General features: G+C 40.2%; 1 protein-coding gene across 1 annotated transcript in view; it reads right to left on the reverse strand.

The window, feature by feature from the left end:
* The window catches only part of LOC113450533 (cytochrome P450 2J4-like), a 36,648-nt gene extending 21,684 nt beyond the window's left edge, over positions 1-14,964 (reverse strand). Inside the window, exons 1-2 of the mRNA XM_026721757.2 lie at positions 14,796-14,964; positions 2,303-2,465 (exon numbers count right to left, since the gene is read on the reverse strand). Coding sequence (XP_026577542.1) covers positions 2,303-2,465; positions 14,796-14,963 — 331 coding nt within the window. The 5' untranslated portion in view covers position 14,964. The remainder of the gene's footprint in view (positions 1-2,302; positions 2,466-14,795) is intronic.
* Between the last annotated feature and the right edge of the window lie 7,202 nt (positions 14,965-22,166).

A 22,166-nucleotide genomic window follows, 5' to 3' on the forward strand; every position in this document is an offset into this window, starting at 1 on the left:
AATTTCATGTCCTGTGGCTTTGAGGTGTTGGACCAGGGAAGAGGTCGTTTCTTCTTTTTTGATTGAGTTCTTATGTTCTTCAATTAATTATTAATTATCCAAAAGGGGAGAATGTTAGGAATAACAAGGTTACCTAACATAGTTTGGGTAAAATAATATATATAAACTATGATTGTAAGTTTAAGTGTGTGTCACTTTAAACTGGAAAGCATGTAATTTTTGGTGCGGTGTGAAACTGCCATAAGAGGGAGCAAGAGAACCTGACGATTCCTGACGATTGATGGTTTGCTAACTGCGTGTTTTCCCTACTGCTGAGTTACTGAACGCTGAAGGATGAAAGGAGGTTTGACTTCTTCATATCTCTACTGCGAGGAGATATATTACTGGACTGATATTTGTAAGTTTACTGACCTCTCTTTTTCGACACTGGAATTTGCAACTGAATAATCCCTGGACGGACTGAATTAGTGAATGATATATGGACTGTTTTGACTATGCTAAAACTCTTACTGGAATAAAACTATTTAACTAGCACAGTGTATCTGTTTTACTGAGTGTAAGCTACAAAAACGTTTATCTCACATATTTTGCCTGCCTGCCTGACTGCCGTGCACATTCTGCTAGGGTGTATCCCTAACACCCCATCTCCTTTTATTTATTTATTTTTATTTATTTGATTTGTCAACTTGATTTACAAGTTACTAGTTAGTAGTGTGATATTACCAGAGAAAAAGCTATGTAGGATTAGATTAACAACTCTTAATGCCTTTTTGGCTATGTAGTTACAGTGGGCTCTAGCACTTAGACCATTAGAGATGAGTACTCCAAGGTCCTTGACAGAGTTTGGATCATCAACAAGGTCTTGACTATTCAGCTTGTATTTTATTTTCTGACTTTTTTTTGCCAATATGTAAGACAGAGGATTTATTTGTTGAGATTTGAAGTTGCCCTTGTTCTGCCTCTTCCCTGCTCTGCCCAGCCTGACTTTGCCCTTCCCCAGTTTCCTTCACAGCCAATCAAGCCACTCTTCTGCTCCCTGTCAGCTATTTGTCTCCCCCCTCAGATTCAGACTCCAATGGGGGCATGATACAGTGGTTGAAGGTAGGTGAAAACCTGAATCTCCTAGGTCCTTTCAACCACAACATCTGATTGGATCTCAGTTATGGTGATCTTGAATATGAACCAGCAGTGTGCAGCCGCAACCAAAAAAGCTAACACGATCCTGGGTTGTTTAAACAGAGGCATAGAATCAAGATCACATGAAGTATTAGTACCGCTTTATAAAACCCTAGTGAGACCACACCTGGAATACCGCAACCAATTTTGCAGTATTGCACAAAAAAGATGTCGAGACTTTGGACAAAGGGTCAGAGAAGAGCAACTAAGAGGATCAAAGGCCTGGAGACTGAAACATATGAAGAACAGCTTCAGGATTTGGGTTTGGCTAATCTAGATAAAAGAAGGATCAGGGGAGATATGATAGCAGTATTCCAGTATTTGAGGGGGCTGCCCCAAAGAAGAGGGGGTCAAATTATTCTACAAAGCATCGTAGGGCAGGATAAGAAACCATGTTTGGAAACTAATCAAAGAGAGAAGCAACCTGGGATTAAGGAATAATTTCCTAATAATGAGGACAATTAACCAGTGGAACAGCTTGCCTTCAGAAATCGTGGGTGCTCCGTCGTGGGAGGTTTTTAAGAAGAGACTAGACAGTCACTTATCTGAAATAGTATAGGTTGAAGGGAGGTTGGACTAAAAGTCCAAGATCCCTTCCAGCTCCTATTCCTATTCCTATTCTATTCCTATTCTATTCCTATTCCTCTTCTATTCCTCTTCTATTCCTATTCCTATTCTATTTATTCCCATTCTATTCCCGTTCTATTCCTCTTCTATTCCTATTCCTATTCTATTCTATTCTATTCTATTCTATTCTATTCTATTCTATTCCTATTCCTATTCTATTCTATTCTATTCTATTCTATTCTATTCTATTCCTATTCCTATTCCTATTCCTATTCTATTCTATTCTATTCCTATTCTATTCTATTCTACTCTCTTCTCTTCTACTCTACTCTGTTCTATTCTATTATATTCTACAGCAAGATCTGAGACCTGGGTTCCAAAGCTTTGACCTATTCATCCTCAAAATCCCTATCTCCTGAAACCATTGAAGCCAGCCTACCCTAGTCTTTCACCAAATATAAACATTCACATAAAGTTATCTTAGTGGCAATAAAAATTAAAGATCTACCCCTGTATAAAAAGTCTGAAAGCAGCAAGCATGTGTTTTCTGTCCACTTACCCTTTCCACTTCCCAGAATTTTTGAAAAAGGAAAGATTGGCCGCTGACACACTGCTTCAGAATTATCAATTAATCCATTTTTTATAGCTGTGAATCCAGTTAGCACAATCACCGGTGTGTGTCCTATCCAAAAGGTGAAGATGTTCCCGTAAGTGTCTCTAAGCTGTAAATGGGATTAAAATATTGGACAAAGAGCAGGGCAGGGAAAGAGTTAAGTGTTATGTGAAAAAATATTGTTGCTTTCCAAATATCTGTGTTTCTTCATTTCTTTGTTTAAAAATTATGTATTAAGTATTACAGATATTAGAGATAAAATGAATAAAAATAAAAGAGAGGGAGAAAAAATACAAAGCAGAAAAGCAAAAATAAAAATAATGAAATACCGTAAAAGAAAAATTGAGGAAAAAATAAGAATATAACAAAAGAAAAGAAAAGAAAAGAAATATAAAGGAGTAACTTCTCCTTTCATCTAGCAAGTATAAAAAAATTGAATAGCTTATCGTTTTACCTAAAAATACAACAAACTCTTCACATCACATCTCTTATCTACAAATAAATCCTTAAGCCCTCATCATTCAGTTCCCATCTACAAAAGTCCAACAAGGGTTACCAGAAATAATAACATACCTATTTTAACATTGTTCCAAAAAAAGCTAAATTTATAATCTTTCCCTTTAGTTTTATCAATCTTGATCTTTTTCTTCTTCCTCCCTTTTCATCCAGTTTTTCTAGGAATATGGTGGCTCGTGTAGTAAGGATGCTGGGTTGGAAGTTAGCAAGCCCAAGTTCGAGACCCAAGTACTGTCATGGAGTGGGATAAGTTCCCGTTATTTGCTCCAGCTCCTTGATTGGGACATGAAAGGTGCCTCCACGGGCATCTCCAAACAACAGTGATATCATCAGATAATCATTTCAACCTGGAAGTGCCTTAAAAGTTGTCTCTAACACAAATGGGGGATCAAGTCCTTTAGAATTTTAACAAGTCTCCTTTGTAAATCCAATATAATAAAATTACCCAAATTGCTCTCCTGGTTGGTTAATTGGTTAAACATTCTTTTCAATTATTAAAACAACAGCTTGTTTCCTTTGTAGACCCAGTATTTCATTTTGTTCCAAATCATTCTTGTGGCCTGTCATTTTTAAATTCACATTCAGATCTATTTGAATCTTACCCAGTAAAACCTGTTCCCTCTTCCTTAACATCATTCACACAAAGCCTATTGTTAAAATTAACTTCTGAGATCACTGTTCACATATGTCCTCAGTATATTCAGTGATAAGGTATATTTCTCCATTCTGTGTTAATAGGTCAAATGGTTAATTGTAATCCTTATTTCCTTTTAGCTATGGTATCCAATCTTCAAAGTCTCTTCCTATCACATTTTTTTTTCTGAAATTCATAATATTGTGTGATTTTCCCACAGGAAGGATTCATTCATTTTATTTCAAAATTGATTTGAAGTCCATCTAGACTGTTAATCTGTTTATTATCTGCCAAAAACAATACTCCAATGACCTTTATTTGACGTTCACACTTTTGCTTAGCAAAAATTGCTAACTCTTTGAAATTTCTTTTGTTGAGAATTGAGGAAACTTACCCCGTGGATGTCATTTGCCATTCGAAAAGTTCTTATTATTTGAAAGCAGCTTAAAAAGCTATTCTAAAAGTGATTAAGGAACGAAGCTCAGCCATGTTTTATGTCTATGTACTGCAGGCTATATTACAGATGTGGACGGAGATGGAACCTCTTGACTTCCAGTTTACCAGCCAACCATGAAAACCTTGGTTGCTGCAGCCTACTTGCAAGGAGCAGTGGTCCACGATACATATGGGCAATCCCACGCTCTTTCCCTTCCCCAGAGAGATTTTGCCTCCCTCTACTTGACCATAATGCCATCTTCATCCCTTCAGGGATATCCAGCTCACCATATCTTCATTGAAAGTCCACCAGTTATTCACTGCAGATACAGCTTTTTCAGTCCAGATCAGACTTTTAAGGGATGGTGCAATACAGTGGTGGTATTCTACCGGTTTGGCCCAGTTCTGCCGAGCCGGTAGCAGCGATGAGCAGTGGAGACTAAACCAGTTCTCTCCACTGCTCTGCTGTTGGGCTCACCCATCTGCCCTGGCTTCCATACTCAGCTTTATCCTCTGAATTTGAAGCGCAGCTGCTTTGTGCAGCATAGAAAAGTGCTGCACGGCAGGTGCTGAAGTGACTGGGATCATGCAGGCTTGCAGGAGGTGAGTTAGAGTGCCTCTGCACCTATGCAAACCCCTCTGCGCCTGTGCAAAGTGCACGTTTGGTGTGCACACATGTGCAAAGTGTGTGCATGCACGCAAAGCATGACCACCAAGCCATGCCCACCGAACCGGTGGTAAAAATATTTGAATCCCACCACTGTGCTATAGATATGAAGTTTACCCTGTTTGAGATTTAGACAGAAATCAAACATTTATTCATTTATTTATTTTTATTTTATTTGTCAATTGCTAACAAGATAATAAGTATAAGTAAAAACATAATTATGAATACATGGAAACATATAAGAAAAATAAAAAATAAAAAAATAAAAGAAACAATAGGACAGGGACTGCAGGCATGTTGGTACACTTATGCACGGCCCTACAGACCTCTTAGGAAAGGGGTGGGGTCAATAGGAGACAGTCTAAGGTTAAAGTTTTGGGGGTTTGGCGAAGAAACCACAGAGTCAGGTAGAGTATTCCAGACATTGACCACTCTGTTGCTGAAGTTGTATTTCCTGCAATCAAGTTTGGTACAGTTTACCTTGAGTTTGTATCTATTGTTTGCTCTTGTGTTGTTATGGTTGAAGTTGAAGTATTCATTGACAGGTAGGACATTGCAATGTATGATTTTATATACTATACTTAGATTGGACCAAAGGCGGCGTAGTTCTAGGTTGTCTAGGTCTAGAATTTCAAGTCTGGTGGCATAAGGTATTCTGCAACGAGTATAGAAGTGGAGAACTCTTCTTGTGAAATATTTCTGGACTTTCTCAACTGTTAATATCAGATACATAATGTGGGTTCCAGAATGATGAGCTGTATTCAAGTATTGGTCAAACATCAAATCAAACATACATGCATCAAAGTCACAGAGATATTGTCCCTTGTGCCAATATTTTAATGATGGTTTATCGGTAGCAGAAGATCCTATGGAATTTAGAGGAGGAGGAGGAAGAAGAGAATAGACACTCATGTGATTTATTAGCTAGTTGTTTTCATTCCCATACTGTTGTTGTGGGGCAAATGGTTGCAATAATTAACATAAAATGATAAGATTTGAATCTGTTCTAACAACAAGAAGTTGCCAAGCTGGAAGTAGATTGCTTAGATTGCCCTTTCACCTGCTTCATTTTTGTTGCAACAACATTGCAGTCCCTTCCAAACTATACACACACACACACACACACACTGATTCTGGATGTAATCTCTACCAGAATATACACACTCAATTTAAAGCTTCCAACCAGACCTCCCTCCCTACTTCAGTTGAAGTCATCAACTGAAGCAGGGAGGGAGGTCTGGCTGGAAGCTTTACATTCTCAGAAAACGTTTAGCCAAGTCAAGTGACGATGAAGGAGAAATGCCTTAGCACAACAAGCTAGAACTTAGTTAATTTCTGTGGTTTAGAACAGCACTCCCCGACCTTTCCAGCTTGGCAAGAGGGTGGCACGTGGCAGGTGCACACACACGCACACTTGTGCATGTGGCAGACAGTTGTGTGTGTGCAAGAAGCTCCACTCACAAGAGCTGAGGAGGCTTGCGCTCACGTGTGAAGCTCCACTCATGTAAATGAAGCTTCGCGTGTAAGCCCAAGTGCCCTTTGTTCATGAGTGCAAACACAAGCACCCACTACTTGCACAAGTGGAGCTTCGCATACATGCATGCTTGGCCCTCACTCACAGGGCCCAGTTTCAAACTGGCCACAGCCTGCTAGTGGGGCCACAACACCGAGGTTGGGGGTCCCTGGCTTAGAATTTTGCTGGACAGATCATTTGTGTCAGGACTCCAACAAATCTACCCGCATTCAAATCATAAGTCTCTAGCTGCATCTCAGGGAAAAGAAAATTGATTGATTAGAAGTGGCCATGTTGGTGTTAGCTGGATGCAGCCAATACTGATATACATCATTCACTTCCCCCTTGACCCTGCTCTTCCCCCCACCCCCTGGATTGTGTATTCTCCAATGGGACACATCCATCCCCAAGAGTCATCAATCATACTCTCTACTAATATTCTTGCACTCCAACAACTTTGGGCTGCCAGAGTGATTATCCAGGCACTTAAAGAATGCACTCTTTTCCCCCTACTCTCTTTCTCTGGCAGCTAATAAGACCAAAGGAGTGTCTTTTTAGTTAACATTTTGATTACAGGTAGTTCTCAACTTACAACCATTCCTTAAGTGACTATTCAAAGCTACAATGTCTCAGGGGAAAAGTGACTTATGACCTTCTTTCACACTTATAACCATTGCACCATCCCTAGGGCCATGTGATCAAAATTTGAACCCTTGGCAACTGGCATGTATTTATGACAGTTGCAGTGTCCCAGGGTCACATGATCTCTTTTTTCTGTGACCTTCTGACAAGAAAAGTCAATAGGGAAGCCAGATTTCCTCAACTAACAGGTTACTAACAATTGCAGTGATGTACTTAACAACTGTGGCAAGAAAGGTTATAAAGTAAGGCAAACTCACTTAACAATTGTCTTACTTTGCAACAGATATTGTGGGCTCAATTGTGCTTGTAATCCCGTGTACTATCTGCATCCCGTGAGTCCACAAATGAGCCAATTTAATGACTGGGTTGAGTGTGCTGCCTAATTGCTGCCAATTTTGCAATTATGGAAGAGCTTTTTGATCCGCCTTTAATTTTCTACAAAACAATAAAGAACTGTGGATGGATTTCTTCCTTCCATCTCAGCTATCTTTGGTCTTTCATCTCTCAGCCATAAACGTATTTAAGCATGATGGACAATTCAGAATAATGAAAAGAACATATATGTTTGCTTTTCTCAGACTAACTTGGCAGTGTATAATGTGTATTTACTTTTGCGAGTACAAAAAAACAACCATTATTGTAGGATCAACCAAGAATAAAATATAACATAAATTTTGGCCCGCATTTCTACTCAGCATCTCACAGCACATATCTTTCTCAATGCTCATTTTCCCCACTGTGGATTGTGTATGTGTTAGCCCTTTAAGGTCAGCCATGACCTCAGTAAAACTACTAAATCTCGATTTTATTGACACACATCAATTTTATTGACACACGTCACAGAAAAAGATGTGTGAGGTGTATTTCACAGACAAAAGCCTGAAAAAGCATCAGGCCCAGACAAAGTACTCCTTCTTGAGAATTTGTGCTGACCAAATGACCCCCATTCATCAGAGACTGGACTGCCATCTCTCAAAAATGGTATAGGGTCTGCTTGGGCAGTGGGTTGGACTAAATGACCTACAAGGTCCTTTCCAACTCTGTTAATCTGTATCTGCGTCTTTACCCACATCTTTAATAACACATAACACATGCCCCCTGCCCTGGCTGGCAGGGGGAATGTGCACATGCGCAGTGGGGCTCTTCAGGACAACCTCTCACGTGCCGGCAGAAGTAGTTCTACCTGCTACTTCCGGCACACATGCCATAGGTTCGCCATCATGGGTATAGGGTTTCCTGCCTGTGCAGGGGGTTGCCAACCAGTAGGCTGGGGACCACTGGTGGTCCACGAGAAAATTTTGGTGGTCTGCAGAGAAATGTCACCCCCAAAGCAATTAATCCAGGCTGTGTGGGAACATAAGGCTGTGCCACCCACATGGCCTGTGGGAAGACAAGGCTTGTGTCACTTGCATTGTGAACAACACGAGGTAATGAGGGGAGGGGAGGAAGGGTGGAGAGGGAGAACTTTCCCCACTCACCCCACACACCTTGCCTGGCCACCGGGCTGCTTCTTTCTGCCTCTTTCTTCTTCTGCTTTTGGCTGCACAGAAGGAAAGCAGCAAAGGTCTTTCTTTCTCTCCCCCAAACTCTGCCAGAAATGAGTCTTTGGGACCCTGCAAGGCATCCTGCTCCAAGAGGCTGCACCGGCGTGACAAGTCTCACAAAGACTCATTTCTGGCAGAATTTGAGGGAGAGAAAGAAAGACTTGTTGCTTCTGCTGCTTTTCTTGCATGAAGCCAAAAGTCTCTCTCTCTCTTCCCCTGAGAACGGAGCTGGAGCTGGTATCCTGCGATCCCAAATAAAGAATGATCGATCGGTAGGAAAACAAGGTGGGGAATTTGCCTGCAGACTTTTTTGAGGGATTTTCCCAGGGTCTCTGGTCTGCGGAATTTAAAATTATGAATTTGGTGGTCCCTGAGGTCCAAAAGATTGGCGACCCCTGAAGACTTCCAAGGTACTTCACCAAGACAAATTCCTTGTGTGTCCAATCACACTTGGCCAATAAAGAATTCTATTCCATTCCATTCCAACTTCAAACGCTCTATCATTCCAGTGCTGAAGAAACCCTCCATCAAGGAACTGAATGACTTCAGACCAATTGCTCTAACATCTGTAGTTATGAAAACCTTTGAAAGGCTAATGCTGGCCCACCTGAAAACCATCACGGATCCACTATTAGACCCCTTGCAATTTGCCTACCAGGCAAATAGATCAGCAGATGATACTGTTAATATAGTAGTGCACTACATCTTACAATATCTTGAATTTCCAAGGACCTATGCAAGGGTCCTTTATGTAAACTTTCAGCTCGTCATTCAATACCGTCATTCCAGATATTCTTCTTACTAAACTGACTCAGCCAGCTGTGCCTGAACACACTTTTTAGTGGATCAAAAGCTTTCTAATAGATAGGAAGCTCAGGTGAAACTGGGCAAAAATCACATCAGATACCTGTACAATTAGCACAGGTGTACCCCAGGGCTGGATGCTGCCTCAATGATTTTTCACTCACTCCACCACCTACTGTATCTCAAAGAATCCCTTTGTTAAAGTATTGCAGTTTGCAGGTGATTCAATAGTTCATTGGTCTCATTTAAGACAATGATGAATCTGTATATAGACAGAAAGTTGAACAAGTGGCCCTGTAGTGCGGCCAAAATAATCCTGAACATGCTCAAAACTGTACAGATGATAATAGATTTTAGGAGAAGCCCTCCCATTCTACCACCTCTTACAATATTAGACAATAAAGTATCAACAGTAGAGACCTTCAGGTTCTAGGTTCCACAATATCTCAAGACTTAAAATGGACACCAGCATCAAAAAGTCATCGGAAAATCACAACAGAGGATATTCTTTCTGGGCCAGCTCAGAAATTTCAGGCTTCCCAAAGAGTTGCTGATACAGTTCTACACAAAAATTATTGTCATTTGCAACTCTATAACCAGGGGTAGGGTTCAACCGGTGTTACTACTGGTTCAGTGACTACGCCTGTAAAAAAAAAACATCAGCTGTGCCGCCTGGACAGCTGAAAAGTGCTGCGCACAGGGGCACACCATTTGAAAAGCCTATTCTTTCCAGTTTTTCAACCTCAGCTGTGCCACGCAAAGCAGCTGAGGTTGAAAAAGCAGGAAGTAAAGTAAGGGTAATAAATAATAAGATAAGAGCCCAGGTGGGTGGGTGGGCCAAACAGCAGCAAACACAGATGCCGAACCAGTTCTGTGTTTGCTGTTGTTTGGCCCACCCACCCACCTGGGCTCTTCTATAGAACCGGGCAGAACCGGTAGCATCCTGGCCCTGTCTATAACTATCTAGTTTGGCACAGCAGTTGAACAAAGCAGACACAGATTTCAACGGATAGTTAGGACTGCAGAAAAAAATAATTGCAACCAGCCTGCCTTCCACTGAGGACTTGTATACTATGTGAGACAGAAAGAGGGATGTGAAAATATCTACAGAGTAGACCCCTTGCATCCTGGACATAAACTGTTTCAACGTCTTCCCTCAAGATGATGCTACAGGATATTGCACACCAAAACAACCAGAAACACAGACATTCTCCTCCCTGCACGCCCATGCTATCACTCTGCTAAAGAACTAATTCCCACCACACTGTCTTATGCTGTGGGATGTCAAACTACCTAAGGTAGCACGGCTGCATTATTATTATTATTATTATTATTATTATTATTATTATTATTATTATTATTATTATTATTATTATTATTATTATCATCATCATCATCATCATCATCACCATCATCATCTTTCCTAATAACCTATTGAATAGCTTTTTATGACTATAACTTTGCCATTTGTATCTCATGATTTATGTTGATTGCTTTTATTTAGTATCCTATTATGATTTGTGTTGATTGTTTAGCATCCTATGACTATCACTGACTGCTGTATCTTATGATTGATGGTGATTGCATTTGTTTATTAGGATCATGATTTATCACTTGTTGCTTGTATGTACACTGAGAACTTATGCATTGGAGACAAATTCCTTGGGCGTCCAATCACATTTGGCTAATAAAGTATTCTATTCTACACGCTATAATAACAGAATCTTGAAAACCGAACCAAATTTCTCCTTCTTTCCCTTTTATACCAAAGAGACTCAAGGCAGGGCAATCTTGAGCATTTTCCTTACCCTGTCATGGTTTTTTTGGACTAAGTTTGTATTTTCCCAATGGATAGTTTTTTTTCAAGGCTGTGTCCATACTCCTCCACAATGGGATGCAAGACATTCCATATTCAGCAGCAGAGATAAACAAACAAACAAACAAACAAACATGGAAGATAAGGGTAGTGATAAAACAGAAACAAAACGATCTTGTGCAGTGGTGATCCCACCTAATAATGTATGATAGTGAAACACTGCGCACTGAGAAAGAAGGAATAAGAGAAAATACTTTGGGAGATAGCTATTATTGATCTAGGATAACTCTGATTACCCTTCACTACTGTTTTGAGGTCATGGCAAACAAATAGAAACTTACATATAAATTGCACAAGCAGATGATGGACTAAAGAAAAAATCCAGTGTCCTGAAATGACACCTATTCTCTCTCCCCGGCTCATCTCCACTCCTTGCTATTGTAATCAATCCACAAATGCCTTTAAAATCAAATAAGACAGTGGCCCCCAACCATTTTTGTACCATGGACCAGTACTGGCATCACAAAATGATCCACGGACCAGTACCGGCATCAGCACGCACGACCAAGGCAAGGTGAGCCGAGCGACCGGCCAGCCAGCCGTCCCCCGCTTCTCCCTGCCACCTTCAACTCCTCCTTTGTACCTTTTTTGTGCTTTTCGGGCTCTTTCTTAATCTCCTCCTTAGTAACGCGAGACTCCATCGCCATCAGGATGGCTCTTCATTCGAAGCCGCCTCCCCCTCGATGAAACTAAGGCGCGAGGATTCCTTCAGCACCCAAACGCCGCTTTCCAACGACCGACAAGCTCACCCGGAGGCACTTTCTCAAGCGCCGTCGAAACAAGATGGCGGCGCCCAAGCAAACCGGCGGCCCAGTAGAAAATGATCCATGGACCGGTACCGGTCCGGGGCCCGGTGGTTGGGGACCACTGAAATAAGACATCCCTTCAAAAAAATTCACACCACACCATTGGGAGATTTCTTCTAAATTTTGTCTGGATCTTTTCCATTACTCCTATAAAAGCCCTTCATCTATCTAAAAACGCCAACTATGTCCTCCAAATATTCAGAGCCAACAGATCCATCAGGCTCCAGTTTTTAATCATACTTGACCCTGGTTCTTTTTGTCACAAATATACCTGCTGCCTTATTTAGAAAAATACCACAGAGGATAATTAACAGGTTCTGACCAGTTCTGGAGAACTATTAGTGGAAATTTTGAGTAGTTCGGAGAACCGGCCAATCCCACCTCTGAATGGCCCCACCCCCATCTATTTTCTGTCTCCCAAGTCCCAGCTGATCGGCTGGGTCTTCTTTGGTTGCCCTGCACAGGAGAATGGAGCTGGAAAGTAGGTTAGTGGGGTGGGGAGGGAATGGGGATTTTGCAGTAACCTTCCCCCCAGAGTGATGAGGGAATGAAGATTTTACAGTATCCTGAGACTTCTGGTTTAGGCTTCTTCGGCAACGGACCAAAATTGCGATCATCCACAGTTTTGATCCATGCTCGCCGCTGGAGCACCCCAAGCCACCTGGATTCGGGTCTGAAGCCACCCCATAGAAGTGGTGAAGAAGGGGGAGCCATAAGCGGGGTTGAGGAGAACCGCATCTCTCCTCCTCAGCTGGCCATTACTCCCTTTCCAAAGGCAGTTGCAGCGTTGATCAGAAATGGCTACCTCAAAGAAGAACCCGACCGGACCAGATTGTGCAGGAGGAAGTTTAAAGGAGAAAGTTTGACTGACCGGGTTGAATGGAGAACGTCTATTTAAGGTACCCGGAACCTGAATTTTAAAGACTAATACTATTCCTAAAAAAAAATCTTAAGCGGCAAAAGAGAAAGGGAAAGGAAACAGAATTGGCTTTTTTTCCTCTAACATCGACAATTTTAACTGATTTGGAACGTTAAGAAGAAGAGATTCGAATAAGAAATTGATGCTAATCCACTTTGACATTAATAGGCTATTTCTAGCTGAAAATAAAGTGTCAAAGGGATAAAAGATTCTTGGATAATTTAAAAACTTTCTTTAAAAAAAGAAAGAAAGCAGCGGAGGGAAAAAGGAAAAAAGAGAATCTGGAAATGGAGGATTCCACCTAGAACTTTTAAAAAATCGATAGTGGAATTTTAAAAAGGTTTGCAAAAGACATTGTAGCTGAAACTTTGTTACAAGATAACAAAGCCCCTGGAAAGACAAAGTGAGGAAAGAAGCAAGAAACAGTTTTGGATTATTGGATGATTCCTGGAACTTTGGATGGAGGATCCTAATGAAACAAAATTAAATCAATTGGGGGTTGCTTAAAATTTTTTAAAATGGCATCACTCCTTGCAGAGTTAAAAATGAGACTTAAAGAACGAAAAGAAGAAGCACAGAGGGAAGAGGATCTTTTGGCTTCGTATTTCAATTTTTAGAAATGGAGATTTTGAACTATGAAAAACAACAAGAAACGCTGGCAGAACAAGAAGGACGGGATAAAGAAGAAGCCATCTTTAATGACCAAGCAACTTTAAGCGGGGTAAAAAAAGGGAAAGGGAGTTAAAAACTTAAGCATTGAAGCAACAACCAAAAAAAGAGAGTAATTTGAAAAGCAACCATAATATCAGGAAGAAGCAGAAGGGAAGATCACAGAAGGGAGAATCAGATAGAAAAGGGAATAAAAGGGGGAGGGAGAAGAAGAGAGGGAAGAGGGAAAGGAAAAGAAGCTACAAAGGACAGAAACAAGATATAGGGGTACAGGAAAAACATACAAGAATTAAAGGTATAAACCTATTTAAAAGACACAGAGAGAATGGTTAAAATTTAACTTAAGGAGAGGATTCTGCAAGGGTGCATGGGATAGCATTGTTATACAATATGTTAGATGATTAAAGTGATAGAAAAAATCTCTATTGATGCGTAGTGGAATATTCGTTTGTAAAGAGAATAAGGCCCTCAGTGATTTAAAAAGAATGTTTAAAAAAAACTGAAAAGAAAGGGAAGATTTTTATCAGTTGATATGATGAACTTGAATAAGAATAATAACTTTATTGACTACTGTTAATAACTATTGTTTGGTTTTTTATTTAAAAACAGTAATAAGTAAAATATGAAATATAGATGATTAAAGTGAAAGACAACTGATATTACTAGGTAATGTTTGTTAAAAGAAATAGAAATGTAAAAGATTGTTATTAATATTAATGGCAGAGCTGTACTTGAATAGAATAATTATTCCATTTACTATTGTTATACATGTATACAGATATATATACATATATACTTTTTTCTTTTAAGAATTTAGTGTGTATTTTAAGGGAATGTACCAAGCAGAATTCGATTGAAAATAGGTATGTGTTATAAAATAGAGGTTAGAAAATGAATGTTATAACTGTAAAGATGTAACTTAAATTTTTAAATAAGATTTGAAAAAAGATATAAAGGTGTTATACTCCAGTCTAGTAATTACAGGGGAAAATTTGTTTTATGAGAAAAGATAATATGAAATTGTAAACGGGACAGATGAAAGTATAAAAACATTGATTAGAAAGATTTTAAAAATTAGAAAAAGATATGTAATTGAATTAAGAAAGGAATGGGATAATTTAAAATAAGGCTATAGGAAGTAAAGAAAGGGAAAAGCTATTGAAAACATTGTGAAAATAGTTATAAGAATGTATAAGATAAATATGTATTGAGTTTATGTCTGTATGGAGAAGTGACAACCCGGGGCCATGCTGTTCTCAAAAAAAGATATTTTATTTGTATGTTTTGTGAAAACTTAAATAAAACTTTTATTTTAAAAAAAATTACAGTATCCTTCCCCTGCCACGTCCCACAAGCCACACTAGACCTACAGAACCAGTAGTAAAAAAAATTGAATCCCACCACTGCAAAATACCTTCATGAATGTATCCTGGCGGATCTTCCATCCACTTCTCCACAGGCTTCCAAAAAGAGGAAAAGGGACAGGTCCAGGGGGGAATTTCTTTCGTGTCTGAAGAAGCATTACGAACTGCACTATCAGAAAGCATATTCCTGTAGCAATCAGGAACTGGCTCACTTCCATCTTTAACTGATACCAAAGCCAAAATATTGCTCTTGCTTCTTTCCAGGTTTGTGTTTTTGCGATATTTGTTTGCTTCATCCGAGGATGCCAACTGCTTATATGTGATGATTAAGTAGGCAAAGCAATCAAGCCAATTTGGATAGTTTCCAATGAAAGACGTTGATGGCATAGGAATGTGCCTTTCATCTTGTGTGTGTGATCTATACAAGCCTAATTGCAATGGCTCCTGTAACAAGGAGTTTGGCAGGGATGTGGGAAATAGAGAAGTTATTAATTCCATTTGAGTTTTTCTAACAAGTCAGTGACCATTAATTCTGAGTGGTAAGGACTCATAAGATGAAAGCATCAGCTACATTGCCAGTAACAATGCGTGACCAGGTTGCCAAATTAAGCCATTTGCTCAGTTTACACAATACATGAAACCAACACAAATCAACCAGGTGCTAAATCACAAAATTATCTTACCAAGGTTAATACCAACCATGCTGTGCAACCTGATCTGGTCAAATATGTTACACCAAAACTGCTCTAGAGGGAAGAACAAAAATTTCAGGGTAAATTGTCTATTATAGACAGGCCAGAGAGAAGCACTGGGATGCTTATGTTATGGGCCTGTGGTGGGTTTGTAGTTTTTTCTAAGAATGAGCTGAGGCAGGCATTAACGAACGATCAGTGTTTATTGTAACAAAGAAACAGGATACCTATGTCAGCCGATATGTTGCCAAACTGGCTAGCTGAGGGGTAACAGCTGTTGCCATCTGACAGCTCCCTTTTATAGTTTGTTGTCAAACTGCTCAGCCAATAGGAACAGACAGAACTCCCGCTTAAAACGGGGACCAACAATGGAACTTCCGAAGAACGCAATGCTCCTTTCCCCCAGCTGGGAGCATGCGTAATCATTTAAATAGGTGGGGTGTTGTCTCTCTCGCCCTGACCTGTGCAGTTCAGTCTTTTCAGCTGGTTGGAATGGATTGGCTGTCACCAAACTCTCCAGAACTGGCGGCGCTGGACTTCTTGCCGACGATGACTCGGAATCTCACAGGAACTCTTCATCTGGTAGGTTTGTTTCAGCACGTGCATCACTCATTGGTGTCTCGAACTCCAGTTCATTATCTCCACAACGCATCCCCTCTGTTAGTTCTTTCCCCTCTGAGTTACTTTGGGATGAGCCCCAATGACCTCTCAATGGGTCGATATGGTGGCGCCATATTCTGCCATCTTGCAACCCAATTTTATACGACCTGGGGTTGTGACAGCCACCACTTGCCCTGGAATCCAAAAAGGATTACCCCCAAAATTCCTAGCATATATAGGGTCGTTTACCTGGAATGACCTCACCTGACTAAAGGAATCTAAGGGAATGGAAAGAGAGTAGCTTGGATGGAGCCTATCTAAATTATTCCTAAGCCTCTTCCCATCAGCGGCTCTGCTGGAAAATGATTTGTCACTGAGCTGGGGGTTATATGTTGAGACAGTAAATAAGTGGCTAATTTTGAGTGCCAATCATCTCCCTCGAGTCTGCCTAAAACCTCCTTGGCTGCCCTTACAGCCCCTTCAGCTTGCCCATTCGCTGCTGGGTGAAAAGGGGCTGTCAGAATGTGTCAGACCCCCTTTTTAGCTAGAAACAATTCAAAACTAGCTGATGCAAACTGTGGCCCATTGTCTGAAACAAGAACATCTGGAAAGTCATGAGTTGCAAACAAATGGTCTAATGCTTTTATGACAGCTGTCAAAGTAGTAGAATGCACAAGGGACAACTCAACCAATTTGGAATAAGAGTCCACTACAATTAAGAATATGTGGCTGTGGAAAGGGCCCGCCAAATCTATGTGGACTCGTGACCATGGGAACTTAGCCAATTCCCATTCCCCTGAATTGGCAGCTAGTGGGGCAGGCTGCAATAGTTGACATGCCTGGCATGTCCTTACACTAATAGTTATGTCTGCGTCTATGCCTGGTCATCAGACATAACTCCTTGCCAGTGCCTTCAGTCTGGCAATAGCCGGATGTCCTTCATGTAAACTATCAATTATCCCACGCCTCAACCTGCTAGGGACAATGACACGGCAACCTCATAATAAACACTCCTGCTGGGTCGACATCTCATGCTGCCTGGCTCTAAAAGTTAAGAATTTGGTGTCTAATTTTCTTTTGGGCCAACCCCTTCTCACCCAGTCCAAAATCTGTAATATTACTTGGTCTTTCGACAAACATTGAGCAATATCTGCTGCAGTCAGAGGTAATTGTTGATCATCCAAAGAAAACACAGTTAATGATGGTGCGGGGTCAATTACAAAGGTTGGTAAGGGACAATGGCTCAAAGCATCTGCATAACTAAGGTGTTTTCCCGCTCTATGTATTAATGTATAAAAGTAGGCAGCAAAGAATATTATCCACCTCGTCATTCTTGGAGACAACACTGAAATTTTTTAATGGAAGCGACTGCTGCTAGGGCTTCCTTATCGATCTGTGCATAATTTCTCTCAGTACTTGATAAAGTCCTAGAGCAATATGCTATCGGTGCTTCCAGACCATTTGGCAATTTGTGTGCCAGCACTGTGCCTATCCCAAAAGGGGATGCATCGCAGCAAAGTATCAAAGGTAAATCCCTGTCAAATTGTATTAACACACTGTCAAATGACAACAGAGCTTTGACAGCATTGAAAGAGAATTCTTCTTTGGGCCCCCATGACCAGGAAGCCTTCTCATCCAATAATCTGTGTAATGGCTCCGCCACTGAAGCCTTATGCGGAAGAAAAGCGCTATAGAAATTTAGGAGCCCCCCCAAATGCCTGCAGCTCAGTCTTGTTGGATGGTGTAGGGGCATCCTTAATAGCTCTTACCTTGGATTCAATGGGATGAATACCTTTAGCATCTATGTGATATCCCAAAAAATCTACTTGGTTGACAGCAAATTTTCATTTGTTTTTCTTCAATTTCAAACCTGCTTGTTTGAAACACGTTAGGACCCTTCTGAGTCATTTGAAAAGTTCATCTTTGTTGCATGTGGAAATAAGAACATCATCAAAGTAGGGTACTACCCCCGGAATGGGTTGAAGTAATCTCTCTACAAGGCATTGAAATAACTCTGGTGCTACTGAAACTCCAAATTGTAATCTAGTACATTTGAAAGCACTACGATGGGTGACAATAGTCTGTGCCTGCACTGTAAAGTTTTCAACTGGTAACTGTTGATAGGCCTGAGCCATATCTAGTTTTGCTAAAATAGACCCCTTTCCCAGTGAGTACAACAAATGTTGAATTATTGGCATTGGGTAAGCATTGGCTTGCAAGGCCTTATTTATGATACTTTATAGTCTGCGCAAATCCTGATAGAACCATCACACTTCAAAGGTGTCACAATAGAGGTTTCCCATTCAGCAAAATCTGTGGGTTCTAGAAGCCCTTGGGCTATTAGTTTATCCAACTCTGCATCAACTTTAGATCTTAATGCAAAAGGAACTCTTCTTTGTTTTAACCTAATTGGTGCTATGTTAGGGTCCAAGGTAAATGAGATTGGAGTTCCTACATATTGACCTAATTTGTCACTAAAAACCTCTTTAAAGTCATTTAATAAGGCTTGTAAATCCAGATGCTGAATGGAATGTATTCCAGATACTGTAAATCCCAAAGATTTAAACCAGTCTAACCCTAACAGGCTTGGCAGGGTGCCTTCTACTTTTGTGAGAGGAAGTAGTCACTCAATTTTCCTGTGCCAATTACTGGAATAGAGCACCCTTGGTAGTCTTTTAGGGATGGTTTGCATGGCTGGAGACATTTCTTTGTGATGGCAAGAACTACCCTTTTTAAAGTGCTGCCTCTGCGCATGCCAATCCCCCCGCACACTGCATGTGTCTGCGCATGTGCATGTCTCCCGTGCACATGTCTCCCCCTGCGCATGTGCAGCAGCTACCCAACAATCAGCTGGCTGGCAGGGGGCACGCGCTCATGCACAGTGGGGCACTTCTGGGCAACCTCTCGCATGCCAGCAAAAGTGGCTTTGCATGCCACTTCCAGAACATGTGCCATAGGTTCACCGTCATGGGCATAAGGCGTCGATGGTTAAGGCACCAGGCTAGAAATTAGGAGGGTGTGAATTCTACTTCCACCTTAGACACAAGCCAGCTGGGTGAATTAGAGCCAATTCCTATTTCTCAGCCCTAAGTAGGAAGCAAAAGCAAAGCACTTTTGAAGTCGTGACAAACCACAGGAACTAGACCAGGCATTCACCAGGAGTCAATGCAGATAGTCCTCAACTTACAAGCATTGATATGTGGAATTTGATTGACATGAAAATAATATAATGAAATATTGCATAAGATAAAGAAAGATTACAATTTAATAAAAGCAACTGTATCATTATTAAATTTAAATATGATTAATATTATTTAATTTGTATCAAAATGTGACTAGAAAGGGGATTTTCCCCCTAAATATAATAGTGGCATGATTAAAAATTAAACGGGGGATAGACAATGGAAAATTATAATTGAATATAAATTTGTGAATTGTTATTAGAAATATACAATTCGTTAAAAACTGCAAATATGATTGTTAATATAATATCTGTAGTAAAAGGAGTGATGTTAAGAATATGGAGATTGACATAAAAACTATTATATTCTTTCTAAGAATGAGCTGAAGCAGGCATTGAAGAATGAAACAATGTTTACTGTAAGAAATAGGTTACCCTAGTCTGCCAATATGTTGCTGAATTGGCCAGCTGACAGGTAACAGCTGATGCTGGCTGACAGCTTCCCTGTCAGGCTGCTCAGCCAATCAGAACAAACAAAACTCCCACTCAGAATGCGGACCAACAAATAGAACTTCGGTAGAACACAATAAAAACCAACATACTATAATACTGAATAATCAAGATTGATAATTTAACACAATATGTGTATTAATATCAAATTTTATAAGATCGCCAATTGTATTAAATATGAAGAATATTGTCATATTTGTTTTAAAATGTAAGACACTCTGGAATCACACTGTTCGCATAATGATATGCTTGTTGAACCAAAAAATAAAATATTTATTGCAAAAAAATCCCCAATGATTTGTTTAATGACTGAAGTACCAATGGCACTCAAAAAAGTTTTGAACATTTGCAGCATCCCCATGGTCATGTGATCAAAATTTGGCACTTGGCAACTGGCATGTCTTTGTGACAGATGTAGCATCCAAGGATCATGGATCACCTTTTGTGACCTTCTGACAAAGTCAGTGGAGAAGCCAGATTCACTTAAAAACCATGTTACTAACTTGACAGGTAGGTATCTTGTAATGATTCACTTAACAACTGCAGCAAGAAAGGTCATAAAATGGGGCCTAATTCAGGTCCCCACTCCCTTGGTGAGCAACAGAAATTTTGAGCTCAATTGTGGTCGTAAGTCGAGGACTATTACCAGTACTAAGTTGAAGTCACCAAAAAAAAGAAGATTCCGTATGGTCTTGAGAGAAATTTGTAAAATGAAAGAAAAAATATGGTGGCATGGGCATGAGCATTCAGCTAACTGCCCAAGTCTCTTGTAAAAAGGAAATAAAGCTAGGATGTGTCTTGGAACAGAGATTATATATTTACTTTCTGTGCTTTGTGACAGGCAAACCATACAACATGGCAGCCATTTTCTAACTAGGCAAATAATCCTTCATCATGAAAGCCATTTTGTGACTGAGCAAGTCCCTCAATATGGCAGCCATTTTAAGACTAGGCAAATCCCTTGTCATGGTAGCCATTTTATGACCAGGCACATCCCTTATCATGACAGCCATTTTATGACTAGGCAAGTCCCTCATCCAGGCAGCCTATTTTATGACTAGGTGGGTCTTTCATCGTGGCAGCCATTTTCTGACTTGGCAAATCCCTCATCATGGCAGCCATTTTCTCACTAAGCAAATCCTTCATCATGGCAGCTATTTTGTGTACCTCATCATGGTAACCATTTTCTGACTTGGCTAGTCCCTCATCATAGTAGCCATTTTCTGAGTGGCAAGCCTTTAGTTGCTTAGATTTATATCCAACCTTTCCTTTAAGGGTTCAAGGAGGCTTTCATGGCTATCTCCTTTTGTTTTATCTCCACAACAGCAACTCTGAGAAAGACATTGACTAAAATAATTCAAACAGTTTTCCTTAACCAGGTTCAAGGCAGCCTTGAATCTGGTTCCTTGTTCCTCTGTTTTAGCTCTATCTGAGCCACACAAAAAATCATCAATCAAGTGGCTTTCAAGTGACTATTCTCAGTTTACTGGCATGTTTCAAGGACATGATAATGGACATATTCTACTTGCTTCTTACAATATATTTTTATAACTTTTTATGCTGGCCAGCAACACTGGAATTCTCATTCTCCTCCAAAGCAGACCTTCTCTGGCTTCTGAAGCAAGCCAAGATTAGTCAGATGTATCATCATCTACTTGGCCATGGAAGCAATGGATTCCTCATTAGGAGCCCTGGATTTAATTGTCCATTTTAAGAATAGCCAATTAAAGACTACAGCAGATCAGGAGAAGAGGCAGCAGAAGTTTTGGGAAAGATAGAAAACTAATGCTACTCGAAGAATATTTTTTGTATTATATTATATTCTGTTCTATTTTATCTTATTTATTTGTATCTTGCCTTTATTATTTTCACAAACATCTCTGGGCTGCGAACATATTCAACGTATCTTCCTCCTATTTTCTCCACACCAACCCTGTGACGTGAGTCAGGCTGAGAGAGAAAAGGGTTGGCCCAAAGTGACCCAGTTGGCTTTTTACAAATACCCTTGAACCACTTATAAGACTCTCATGCAAAAGATAAAAGCAAAAGATAAACAGCAATGCTTTGTGTGGGAAGCCCTCCTCCACTAGAGAATGAAATATTTTGGGGGATATTAAAAGATGTAGAATATTATATTTCCCCAAAGGAGAAATGGAGAGAAATCTTAACAAAGGCAGGTAGCAGCCCCAGTCTTCCTGCCATAGGAAAACAGCCTCAAGCAGAAGCCTCTCAAAGTCTTTAAAGCAGGGGTGGGGTTCAACTGGTTTGCACCTATTCGCTAGAACCTGTTAACTTTCTAAGCAGTTGGGAGAACCAGTTGTTAGAAGAAATCTCCTTTTGTTTTTTTCCACTTTACAGGCCTAATCCTGTGAGGAAGGCAGGAAGGAAACATTCTGGTGTTATTGCTTACAGAAACTGCCTCTCTGTTAACCCTTATT

This window comes from Pseudonaja textilis, chromosome 4 (assembly GCF_049901715.1).
Source record: "Pseudonaja textilis isolate UNSWEBS1 chromosome 4, rPseTex1.2, whole genome shotgun sequence".
NCBI classification, from domain to species: Eukaryota; Metazoa; Chordata; class Lepidosauria; order Squamata; family Elapidae; genus Pseudonaja; species Pseudonaja textilis.